This window comes from Melozone crissalis, unplaced genomic scaffold (genome assembly GCF_028551555.1).
Source record: "Melozone crissalis strain CALT ecotype California unplaced genomic scaffold, PUWL_Pcris_2 ptg000062l_1, whole genome shotgun sequence".
NCBI classification, from domain to species: domain Eukaryota; kingdom Metazoa; phylum Chordata; class Aves; order Passeriformes; family Passerellidae; genus Melozone; species Melozone crissalis.
This window is the reverse complement of record NW_026535840.1, coordinates 2367801-2380235: the sequence shown is the minus strand read 5'-3', so window position 1 is coordinate 2380235 and position 12435 is coordinate 2367801. Positions and strand designations below refer to the sequence as shown.

At 44.5% G+C, this 12435-nt stretch overlaps 1 protein-coding gene across 4 annotated transcripts in view; it reads right to left on the bottom strand.

The window, feature by feature from the left end:
* The window catches only part of CTNNA3 (catenin alpha 3), a 411267-nt gene that overhangs the window by 210653 nt on the left and 188179 nt on the right, over positions 1-12435 (bottom strand). Inside the window, exon 8 of one of the 4 annotated variants that reach the window (XM_054288359.1) lies at positions 1138-1153. The exons of the other annotated variants lie outside the window; for them this stretch is intronic. Coding sequence (XP_054144334.1) covers positions 1138-1153 — 16 coding nt within the window. The remainder of the gene's footprint in view (positions 1-1137; positions 1154-12435) is intronic. 4 annotated transcript variants of the gene reach the window in all.

Genomic DNA, 12435 nt, shown 5'->3' with positions numbered 1-12435 from the left:
TACAATTCTAATCCATGCAAGAATTTTCCCCTTTATACTGCAAACCCTGACAGAGCTCCCTCCTCATCTTCTGCCCTGAACTGCCTCAGTTTCTCATTTACAAGAACCAGGCATTTTCATTAAAGCTGATTACAATTAAGAAAATTTTAACATTTTTTTAAAAATCATGACTTCCTGGTGCTAAAGAAATGGATTTCTGTTTTTACTATCAGAGGTCCTGTTTCTGCTTTCTTCCAAAACCACTCTTCTAGATCCAGCAGTCATCTTTCTCTTTCCTTTCTCCCATGCTTTTGCCTTTGTACTATCTGGATTGATGTTCCTCTAACCCAATTCCACAATGTCTGCAATCCAGAACTCCTTCATGGCAGCCCCCCTCCTTTGATCCTTCTCAGTAGTAGCTGTTCTTTCCCTGCTCTGCGCCTGCTCCTCACCCCAGCTAAGCTGATTAGGGCTCTTAGGGTGAGGATGTCTGGGTGCAGGCATGGAACAGGAGCAGAATGAAACAACAGCTTTAAAAAAACCCTACCCAAGACAGAAAAAAAAAAAAAAAACTGAGGAGAGGAGCATTGCATGGTAGTTGTCCTGAGTATTCATGCAAGCTCAATAGCAAATACATTCCTTTGCTTGTTGCCTACCAAAAAAAAACAAACCCCCCCCCCAAAAAAAAAACCAACAACAAAACACAACATTTTTGAAACTTACATTTCTTTCAATAAAGTAACTGTAGAAAATACGAGTTAGGATTAGCCTGGTGGGGAAAAAAAAAAAAGTCAATTTTTTCAAGCAGCCCTCAAAATATCAAGCACAGAAAAATAATAAAACAGAAATTTTCAATGTGCAGTTTAACAAATGTTTGATCTCAATGAATCATCAAGTCAAAGGAGGGAAAAAACCCAACAAAACACATTTATTGCATGGCAACACTGAAGTGGTGGGAGTTTTATCTGGCACAGAAGAAATAAGAGAAGGAAGGTTAACCATTCAGTGCCTTAAATCAAAGCTGTTAACTTTTTTTTTTATCCTTAGTTCATTCCAAACATGCTTGCCTGAATATAAACTGTGGGAGATCCCAGGTACGAAAGCAGGGGATGCTGTAACACAAGGGCAGGACCTGGACTTGGTCTTGCTGATCCTCACCCTGCCAGGCCTGCAGCTCCCTGGGTGCTCCTTCCAGCCCTTCTGCACACAGCTGTCCCACAGGTGTCCCACGGGTGTCCCAGGGGTGTCCCACGGGTGTCCCACAGGTGTCCCACGGGTGTCCCAGGGGTGTCCCACGGGTGTCCCACGGGTGTCCCACAGCCACAACTGCTGGGAAATGATGCAAAGGGCCTTGGGCAGTGCCCCTGGGTGGGTGCCAGCTGTCCCCATGGACCTGTGTCAGAAGCATCCATTAGTGTTTCAGTATAACTAAAGGGGAATGTCAAGGAGCTGGATAAAAGGACTATTGCACTTCCCTTGGAATCCCAGAGCAATAACATTTTGCAACAACCTTCCAAACATCAAAAGATGTCTCTTGTCTGCTATAGCAGAACTCCTGTATAAAAGATCATGGGGATGTTTAATTACTTCTTTGTGCATTACAAAGTGATTCAACCTGGATTTATATAAAGATTGGCAGACATAGCAGGGAGAAAGAAAACACCTCAAATCCCAGAATGTCACTGACATAAGGCTGTGAGGAACCTGAGGGCTGGTACTGGTACAGGGATACCCACACAGGAACTCCTCACACAGTGGTGCAGTGTGGGTGAAAATGCACAACTCACACTGACCTTTAGCTGTGGGGGCTGAGAAAGGTCAAACTGCCCTCCTGGATTCTCATCTGTGTGGCACAAATGAACCTCACACACGAGAGGTTTTGCTGCTGTGGGGGGAACCTTTCACCAGGTGGTGATAATCTGGCATCTCAGCCTCTTTCCCCAGGGAGTGCTAATCCGGAATAACAGGACACAAAAGCTCCCCTTTGGAATGTCACATAAACTGCCTGCTGCACTTCCAAGCTAACTGAGATGCAAATTGGAGACACAATGTTAGAGCCTGTCTCCCTAACCCTACATGAAGACATTCCACAGTGGGAGGGACAGCTACCTACAAGAGAAGAACATCTTTCATGCCAGTATGTTCAGACCAAACAGTTTACAGCCCTTGTGCTACCAGAGCCAAGAACATTTCAGCTGTATGCTGCTTTCATGGCTCCTGACTTCAGCAGGCAGACTGCATTTAACACAAAAGTCATACTGCTTTTTCATCACATAAAATAATCCCCTTTCGTGGGGAAGTCAAGAGAATGAGAAGCCTGATGGATGTCAAAACCTATTCCATTAAATAAAGGTAATGGCAAAACTCAGGAGAGGCAGCAGCACTTTACAGTGAGTTCCCATTTATTCATTTTGTTTCAAAGCCAACAACAACTCCTATAGTCTTAGACTCCAAGAAAAGAGAGCATTTGCATTTCAGATTTTATCAGACTTCTAAAGACACTACCTACAGCACACACAAGCATGTCTAATGCATGCTCACAAGCTCTTAGGGAATCATTATGCTCAAATTCAAAATGCATTAATGGAATCAGTATAAAATAAGATAGAATAATCACCCTGAATATCAGCAGTAAACCTACCCAAACAGTGACTACATGGAAGATTTACCTCTGACCTCTGTAATAATCACGTAAAGCACAAATTAGAGACAAGCAGAGACAGCAATTAATTCCATAAGGAACAAAAATCAGACACACAGTAAGTGTTCTGTTAAACCATGAAACTTGGTCAGTATGTTCCTGCTAATGTCCTGTGACAGACATCCCTGTAGGTGCAGGAGGACACTGCTGCTCTGCCATACACACCCCTACCCAGCCCTGCTATTCCTGTTAGCAGCACTCCTGGAAAGTGGGGAAATAGTGCATCTCTCCATACAATGATGTGTAAAGCTCTCCACAGTTTTTTCAATTCCTTTATGTTTGAGAGCATGAGAAACGCTCTGATGAATTCATAAATGCTTTCCTATGTGGTTTCTGCCTTTCCTGAACAATAACAATGGAAAGAATGGGAAAGAGCAGATTCCTTTGCTGCTGCTGCTGGCTGCCTTTGCATGAAACTGTGGCAAGTGAAATAAGGCAGCAGGAACACACACAGGACACTTGGAGCCAGCCCTGACAAGGCAGCAGCGCGTGGCGCCAAGCAGATTGTGCAGAAAGCAAAAGACAAACAGCAGCAAAACGTGGCACAGGCTGCAAACTTGTAAAGCACTGAAAACATTTACTCTTTCAAATACATTCTAGGCACAGTGGGACATCAGGCATTTCATACATTTTTGCTGCAAGTGGCCTAAAGTAAAATATACCAGGTAAGTGGCAACCTAAGCAAAGAATACAAATGTCCTAGAAAAGCATTTGAAAACAAAACAAAAACATAGTTGTAAAGTACTTCCAGTAGCTGAGAAAAAGAAGAGCAACAGAAGAAAGGTCACTGGCATACCTATCAAACTAGATGCTGAACAGTTAAGAGGATAATTTTGACATTTTTAAGAAGATCAGCAACTCTCCAGCTCTTGATTTTTGCATGTAACATATTGTATTAGTTCATTATATGAGTTGAGATTTAATATTCAAAAAGAGAGATAAATACACCAATGGAGAATCCTCTCCCATTGTGAAATTCTGCAACTGAACCACACTCACATGATATCTAATTCTGTCAGCAGTTAAGTCATTTGATACAAAAAAACCCTACAAAGAGTCGGAGTTTTCTCGTTCTCAGCATCCCTGACGCAATTTACAAGCTTTTCTAAGCAGAAGATCCAAGTTTGAAGTTTCTCAGTACTAGAGCAATTCCCACCACTTCAGGAATGGGCAACGACAGAAGGAGGCTGCTACAGTTCTCACTAATGGTACAAAAACCATCACAAGCAGATCTGGATTTTGTGAATAACCCCAGTAGTAGCAGTTATTGGAAACCTTTTCTAAAGCTGGATTTGGGTAAAACTTTGTTTTATCAAAAATAAGAAGTCTGCAGCTCAGCTGTTACAGAGGCTGGCACTCATTGTTTTCTCCCACGTTTCTGTGTTTATGAAAGGGTGAAATATTAAATCCTGGTTTTTACATGAACATAAGAATTGCTGTCTTCTTTAAAATATTCGTCTTTTGATTAGCAAGTATCTGACACAGACAAACACCATGGTATTTATATAAGGAGCAAATGCACTCAAGGACACTTAGTTTTCTTTCTGGAAATGCTGTGAGGCAGTGTGTTCTGATACAACTCAAAGACTTTTATCCGTTTACAAATATCTCAATTCCAAGCCTACTTCTACTCGACTTTAAATCACACTGAGAGGAACACTGAAATTGCTGTGTCAGATAAGAGCACTGGATCTCTTCCAGCTTTCTGTCTCAGAGCAGCAAGTCCTGGGTGTTTGAAATGAAAACTGCAAAGATCTCCATAGGAGACAGCTCTTATTCAGTAACGTGGCCATACAGCACCTTGCTTTTTTCTTTTCCTACAACCCATTAGTTACTTTATGGCTTTTACAGTAAAACAAGGTCTTTTATGTCTTTTAGCTTTTACTAAACACCCCTGTGACCTCTTTATGCACTTGAACAGCACCAGGGCACATCACCTTAGAAGTCCCTCAGGAACTGTATTGTGGGCTTCAATTATCATAGAATTAACTGAACTGTGCAACTGAAATGGGACATATTGGTGATGAAAACAAAAACAAAGGTACATTTGGCTTTCCCTTCAAAGTTCCTCTCTCCTAGTTTTCTTATGAATTTCAAGCTAAATAACACTGCAGCACCACTCTATTTAGAGCTGCTCTGTATATTAGATTTGTGCACTCTTATTTTAACATTTGGGTTCTTTTTAGTCCTGCATTGATAGAATAAAGCACATTCATTTCCTAGAAGTTTACAGACTTACAAAGAAGGAAGGAAACATAGGAAACTGCTTACATAGGAAACTGCTCAACCCAGAGCAGCAGAAATGGCCACAGGAAGCATTTCTGTTGTGTTAATTATATTGGCTGTTCCTCCTCTGCATTTCAACCTGGTCCAGCTGTCTAAATCACAAATAAATGATGGCACAAACTTACGCTGGAGAGCAAAGCAAGCAGCCACTCCATTCCCCTAGGACACACACAGAAGATCCTCCTGTGACAGAAGAGGTTTCCTGTAAGAGGGAGGGAGGGATGGAGGGATGGATGGATGGATGGATGGGTGGATGGATGGATGGATGGATGGATGGATGGATGGATGAAGGATGGATGGATGATGGATGGATGGATGGATGGATGGATGGATGGATGGAGGTGCCCCTGCTTTCCGTCTGCCTGGCTCAAAGTGGTTTTCAAACCGAGTCCCAGTCCATGTTTGTGAGTGTTTCTGTTTCCTCTCAGCTCTGTCACCATCCAGGGACACAAAATGCAGCGCAGCTCAGGCTCAGCTCTCCTATCCCCCCACATGGGCAGGCCACAGTCTGTAGCTGGTTATCAACTGCAGCATTTCTTGCTTTCCAACCACTGCTGTGTGCAACCAAGCTGCAGGAGGAAAAGGTGCCTCTAAGCCTCTTACCTACTTAGGAGATAAAGAATGCTGGCTAGAAGGATTTACAAAACACAAAAATACAACATGCCTGTCCTAATGTTCTTGCAAGAAAGAGAAGTAAGAGTGAAAACTCCAACTCTTCTTTCCATGGCAGCTTCCTCCCCTCTACCCTTCAGCACTGTGTCCATCAGCAATTAGCAGCTTGTAGATCTTTACTGTTCTACACACAGATTGAGTCATTTTGGGTTGGATTGTCATTTGTTTGCTGTCCTGGCCACTGGCTGAAAGACACTTAGTTTTAATAAACAGAGTAAACTGTCACAGAACCCAAAATAAATATGCAGGAACCCAGAATTATTTTTTAAATTAATTCATGACATGGAAGTCTGCTGCACTTTTTTAAAATCAACCAAACAGGCTGGGGTTTGGTTGTATGGGTTTTTTTTATTTTTTTCTGTTATTAATCACATTTAATTTGAGACAATTATTATCTTGGGTAGACATGAGAAGAGGAGCTAACAGGTCATTTGAATCACATGTTGTTTCTTCAGAGCTCTGTGTGTCAGACACCCCAATAGGAAAAGACAAAGAAGGATGGCAAATACAGACTGGAACAGTTAAAACATACCTGCATGTATTTTATTTTCTTTTAAATCATGAAGTTCTAGTCCACCGTTACTGGCATGGATGAGTGGCCCATGCCTAAGCAGCAGCTGATTACAGGCTGGTTAACTGAGACTGTCAGCATAATTAACATTCTCAGCCTGCTCAGGAACACCAGGCTACCAAAGCTGCAATATCTACAAGCTGCCACAGCTTGCTTAATTGAAAAGGACTTGACTGAATTACTAAAAGCTAAAAAATCTGAAACTTTTGATGCAAAAAAGAACAAACTTCTTTTTGCAAGAAAATGACAGAAAAGAGTATCAGGCTGAAGCCAGGGAAGGAAGTGACTAAGCATGCAACTGCAGCCACTTGGAATAAATCATTTCTGTGCCAGTCACGGTGGCAATGAGCACAATTATATGCTTCTTAACTTTGTTCATGTTTTCTCCTTTCTGTTGCAAATCTGCTCAAGTGCCATTTTTAGTTTTCTCTTCAAAATGTTGCTAATGCTGTCTAATAACACATCACTCTGTCTCAGCCTCAGAACACTGCACTGAAGCCCAAGCAGGAGCCCTAACAGAGCAAAGCTGGAATGCTTTTTTCTCTGTGGAGCTTTTCATGCATAAGCAAGTGAAAGGAGAGACTGGAAAATATTTTGGCGTATTTCAGCATGTCAAATGAAATCATTCTGCTCTGCCCTCCTGCCCCCTGCATGCCTGTTTATGCTGAAGAGCAGTAAGACTGGGAAGTACACCAACAAACATCTTCTGCTAATTCAGGTCTGATCCTAAGAAATATTACATATACCCTTTGTTTCAAGAAGCTAAAAATATGTCAGTTGCAGTTTTTATATGGAAAATTAAAGGTAATATTCAACAAATATTGCAGTCATTTTCAAAACAGTACTCTTGTAACATTAGAAAGGTTCTGTAAGTAAACAGATATTGGCAAACTTATTAACCACAAATAAAAGATAATTCTACATTGTAAATAGAAGTCTGTATTTCTGTGTTTGACAATCACACTGTCCTCACATGGAATTCTGCTATTTGGGCACTCAAGCTCAAAAAAAGGCATCAAAATAAATGATACCCATAACAATATAGATACAGAATAACCTGTGCTGGAATTCCAAAAAGGAACAGACAGCTTAACTGATGGCAAGGGTATATGTTTGAATATAACTAGTGTCAGACAAAAATCATCTATTATGCTGATAAACTTACAGAATAATTACATGCCACTATTCCTCTCTCATAAGTGAAGATACTGAGAAGCCAAAAAATTAGAATAAAAGCTCAGGTTTAGACAAGCTATAACGGTTCCTGATATTATGTGGATGTCATGGGTTTCCTATAATGAAAGTTCTCGCCAGCTGCCTTCCTCCAGCAGTCAAGGAGCCACTGCAGCAAACAGGGCTGACCTGACAGAATAATTAATTCTACAGCCTCAGCACATCATGAGACACGAAGGCAGCTTCATCTGGGGCCCCACAGAGCTAAATGCATGGCAGGGTACAGGTCTGAAACTCCTAAGAAATGTGTGACCATGCATCACCTATGTGTGCTCCGTGCTGTGCAAATGACAAATACTAATCTCAGAGATGTGGGCAAAGGGTAGGAGTGCAAAAGGAGCAGCTACAGGCAAAGGCAACAGCTGAGGAGTCAAGGCCAGCCCGGAGGGATTTAACTACACATACACATGGAACACTGGAAAGGTCTAAAGTTTGGTGAACATCAAAACTGTGCAAACGGCCACACGGCTGGCACTACCACCAGCTCGTCTTTACTCACACATTACTGTTCCTGTTCTTACCAATATGACATGCTCAGAGCCCACTCCTTTCCCTTGGCCAGAACTGGACACTGGCAACATTATTGGTTTTCCCTGGGACCACAGCCCTGCTTGGATTGAGTTGTGCAACGCCTCTACACCGATGTCCCAGCCCTTGAAGACTTCTTCTCCTTGAACAAAAACTGTTCTATGAGGCGTCCATGTAAATCTGGCTGCCCGGGACGTTCATTCACTTTGCCATGCCTCACAGGCACGTGCAGAACTGTTCTAGCACGGTACAAGTCAGATCCCGCAGGAGACTGTTGTGGCTTTGGGTTCTTCAGTGAATCCCGTCCCATCTGTTACCTGAAAAAATCTGTTATCTCACGCTGTGAGGAGAGGAAGCTGACGCCCGAGGGATGAACAGTCGGCAACTGCCATACAAAAGAACTGGCCAATGGCTCTAGCACTCCACCGAAATCTTCCAGGGAGGGGGAAAGGGCCATTGGGCACTCTCTTAGCTGAGGGGGACACGGCGGCTGTGCGGGGAGCGGAGCAGTTCGGTTGGTTTCTGGTGCTGGACTTGTCCTGCTGAGGGTCTCGATGCTGCTGCGGAGCTCTCCTTGCTGCCCGTCTGACTGGGGCTTCTGGGCACCAGCCAGCGCCGGGAGACCCTCACCATCTCCGCGGGTGATCGGGGGAAACCGGGCCCCCAGCCCCTTCCTGGCTCCGGAGAGAGCAGCTCCCAGCTGCTGGCGGAACCCCGGCGCTGCCATCGCCAGGATACTCACAGCGCACACATGGGAGCCTGGGGAAAGCGAAGCCCGTGCCTGCTCCCTCTCCCGGGGCCGCCGTCCCCCCGCAAGCTCGGGGCTCGAGAGGCAGCCTCCGAAGCCACGAGGCACGGCCGAGGCCATGAGGGGCCGCCCCCGAGGCCATGAGGGGCAGCACCGCCCAGACTATGAAGGGCCGCTCCCGAGGCCATGAGGGCGGCACCGCCGAGGCCATGAGGCGCCGCTCCCTCACACGGCGCCAACAGCGCCCCCTGCCGGCCGGGCCAAAGCCAAAAGTGCTCAGCGGATGGGAAAAGGCTATAAGCGAGTTTTCTTTGGGGTTGTTTTTTTACAGTTTTTATTGCTGCCGTTGTTCTGTCTTGTTACATATGTGTGTGTGTGTGTATATATATACACACACACACATATATGTATTCTAGTAAGGAACTGTTGTTCCTTTCTCCCATACTTTTGCCTGGAAGCACCATAATTTTCAAAGGGAGGAGTCATCATTCCAGGTCAGGAAGGTTTCCACCTTCCTTGACAGATATTTGTCTTTTACATGAAGCCAGACAAATCGTTCTTCCCAGACAAGCACATTCCATGGTGATAGCTCAGGATCTCCCAGCAGTCAGGCCACCCAAACCCCGGCAGTGCTGGCTGGACAATCACACAGGAGGCGTTCTTCCAGCAATGGCATCCCAGCCCATGGAAGAGTGGGAAGCATTCACAACAAGCCTGGGTTTATTCTAACCTGATCTCTCTGGCACCTTCACACAGACTGCAGGCACAATCACAAGCAGAGGCCACCAACGTGGCCTTGTATATCACCCCTACACATCTCCAGGGCACCGATGGCGGGGATCGTTCATGCTCTGCAGGTTGAAGCACTGTGTGGAAGATGTAATTAATTTATTTCCATGATCATTCATGCTCCAGCACCTTCTGCTGCTTCTACTCATACTACCTTTTCAGGAAGATGCTAGAGGATAACCCTGAATGGAACAACACTAAATCCAGTGAAACAGAAGTGGTCATATGAATTGCAGAGAGTAAGTAAAACAATAGCTTTGCATCTCATGTACTGTCCCTGGAGGATGAGACTGAAGCACAGGCTGCTTGCCCTTGACAGGAAAATTAATCCATAAACAGCAGAGGTTTATGTCCAAAAAAGAGACAGAGGAGTCCTATAACTTTATTCAAATACAGGGAGAGGCCATGGGGCATTTCCCCTGGTGTCTCTCAACATTTTGGAGGACGCAGTCTCCTTTTTATCCTCATTTCCTGGCCCCATGTGCATCTCTCTTCCCCACTGCCTGTGGTACTTCAGAGGTACAGACTTCCTGAAATGTCTCATACCTGAGACCCCCATCTAATGTACAACCCTCCCCTTTTGTTTTCCTTGTGTCAATCCGTGGAATTCCTATGGAATTTATAGTTCTTCCCATTGTTTCTTTCATCTCTCAGTACCCAGTTTTATTTATCAGCAGACCTACAGTTTGTCTGTGAACACAAGTCTCTCCCATTCCATTCATCAATCAGTGGAATCCTTGCCCTTCTTTCTTTTCTCTCTCACTGCTAGTTTTACCTACCAGCAGACCCACAGTTCATAAAGACAAATCCCTCATTCCTTTCACCCTCAAAACAGCTTCAAAATCGCAGGACAAAAAGCCAGCCTGGGCACAGTTATGCGTTCAGCACATTAAGGCCAAGGGACTTTTGACAGGTCACAAAACATCCGGGCCTGGGTGCTGTGAACAAAGGTTTGTGCGCAGCCTCCCCTGCCTCAGGGCAGCCAGAGGCCCCTGTGACCTGGCCACAATGGAAAGGCTTAAGCACAGTGCCCAGCTGGAAAAGCTTCCTTCTCCGACAGTGTGTAAGTGTTCGTGAGGGGAGCAATAGCCCCAGTGGCCCTGTGCCAAGGCCCCGAGGGACCTGCTGGGCACACACACAGTGACAGATGTGTCCCGGTGTCCTCTGCAAGCCGTCCCACATTACAGGGCACACTGACCCCCAGAGTGCAGCACGGCTCCTACACTGCTCAGCTTCTTGCTGAGTGTAACACGGGATCCTTTCACCCTCACAGAGGTGGGGGACACCTTGCAAAATAATACACCCTAGCAGAAGGGCAAGAGAGCATTTTCAATTTATAATTTTTCAATTTATCCATCTGCCTCACCCACCACTGACCACCACGCTCCTTTAGGGCAGTGTAGTTCAACTCCTGGGATAAGATCCTCTCTGGTCTCAATCCTCTTTCCCTATTTCTTCAGAAAATGTTCTGTTGCCTCGATTTCCCTCCCCTGCTTGTTCCCTGAACCCGGCTTTCTCACACTCCCCTCTTGCTGTGTGTGCCTTCAGCCAGCGCCGCATCCTGAGTTTCCCTGTGCCCTCCCACGCTCTGATATTTACCCTGGGAGTTACACGCCCCCAGCTCTAATCTGATCCTCATGGAACAGCAGGTTCATTTAATCACCGGCTCAAAAATTGCAGGCACATTTTATTAGACTTATCTCTCCTAACGATACAGGGATAGCACACCACAATACCACCGAGAGCAAGCTACAACTGCTAACCCAGCTGACTCCTGGCTCCTTTATAGGGGAATAAAGCCAAGGGAACGACACATGGTGTCACTTCATAAACCCAAACAGAGCACAGCGCGGCACTTGCTAACTACAGCTCCCCAAAGGGATGTGTGATTCACACATAAAGGCACTCCCAGGCCCGAGAGCTCTGGCTGTGAGCAGAAAAAAGCTGTATTCTGCTCTGAATTCCAAAGTTTGTGCCCTGTGTCTAGAAAAGCTCAGACTGCATTCTTGAATGTCCATTCTGTTACTCCTTCTCACAGGAGTAACAGAAACCTTTCCATTTTTTTTCTTTTTTCTTCTCTGTAACATCATCATTCAATGGATTTTAAAGAGTAAGCACAGAATATCCCGAGGAAGGCTAAAGTGAACCATGTGACAGGAGAGAGGAAGGCTTTTGATTGATTTGCATGGAATCCTACTAGCAGCTGGTTTCTTACACTCTGGGAGGTTTACATCACTTCCCTACCCCCTCACTCCCGTTCTACTGACACCTGATAATTGTCACTCCCCCTTTTCAAAAGTACTTAGCAAACAGATGTACCTGGCTATTACAGGTGCCTTCTCATAATCCTAAAAAATACACAATTTGCATTTTCCCCTTTTCTCTGTGCAAAGTTTCAATTCCAACCAGCTCTGGAGAAGAACAGGCTTTCACAGTGAATGCCACCTTTTCTTTCACAATTTACAATTTTGGCTGCAGTTCATACTAAGCTTTCCATAGGGAAGTTTCATCTAGGTACAGAGAACTCAGCCAGAATGAATAGCAAAAGAAAACACACTATAATTTAACCACGTAAGAAAACCCAAAACCAAACATGAAATTAAACTGAAGCAAATTAGTGCAAAATCAGATAGCGGTGAAATAAATCTGCTAGATTTATTAGCAGATAAAGTTTAGCACCAAGAGAAAAATCTGGACTACCACTACCCTAGCTTAGTGCATAACTTCCAAACAACTTTGAACTTCTCTGTTATGTAGACAAAGAAAACTATGTGCTCATCACAGGCTCTGCCCAACACATCTCTTTTCATCTGAATGAGTTATCTAGTAAAACATTTGCCACTGTATTTCCTGATCTATGCCATTTTCCCCTCAGAAAAAGCCCAGGAAAAAATTAAGAGTGGTCATGGAGTCATAAAACTCAAAACT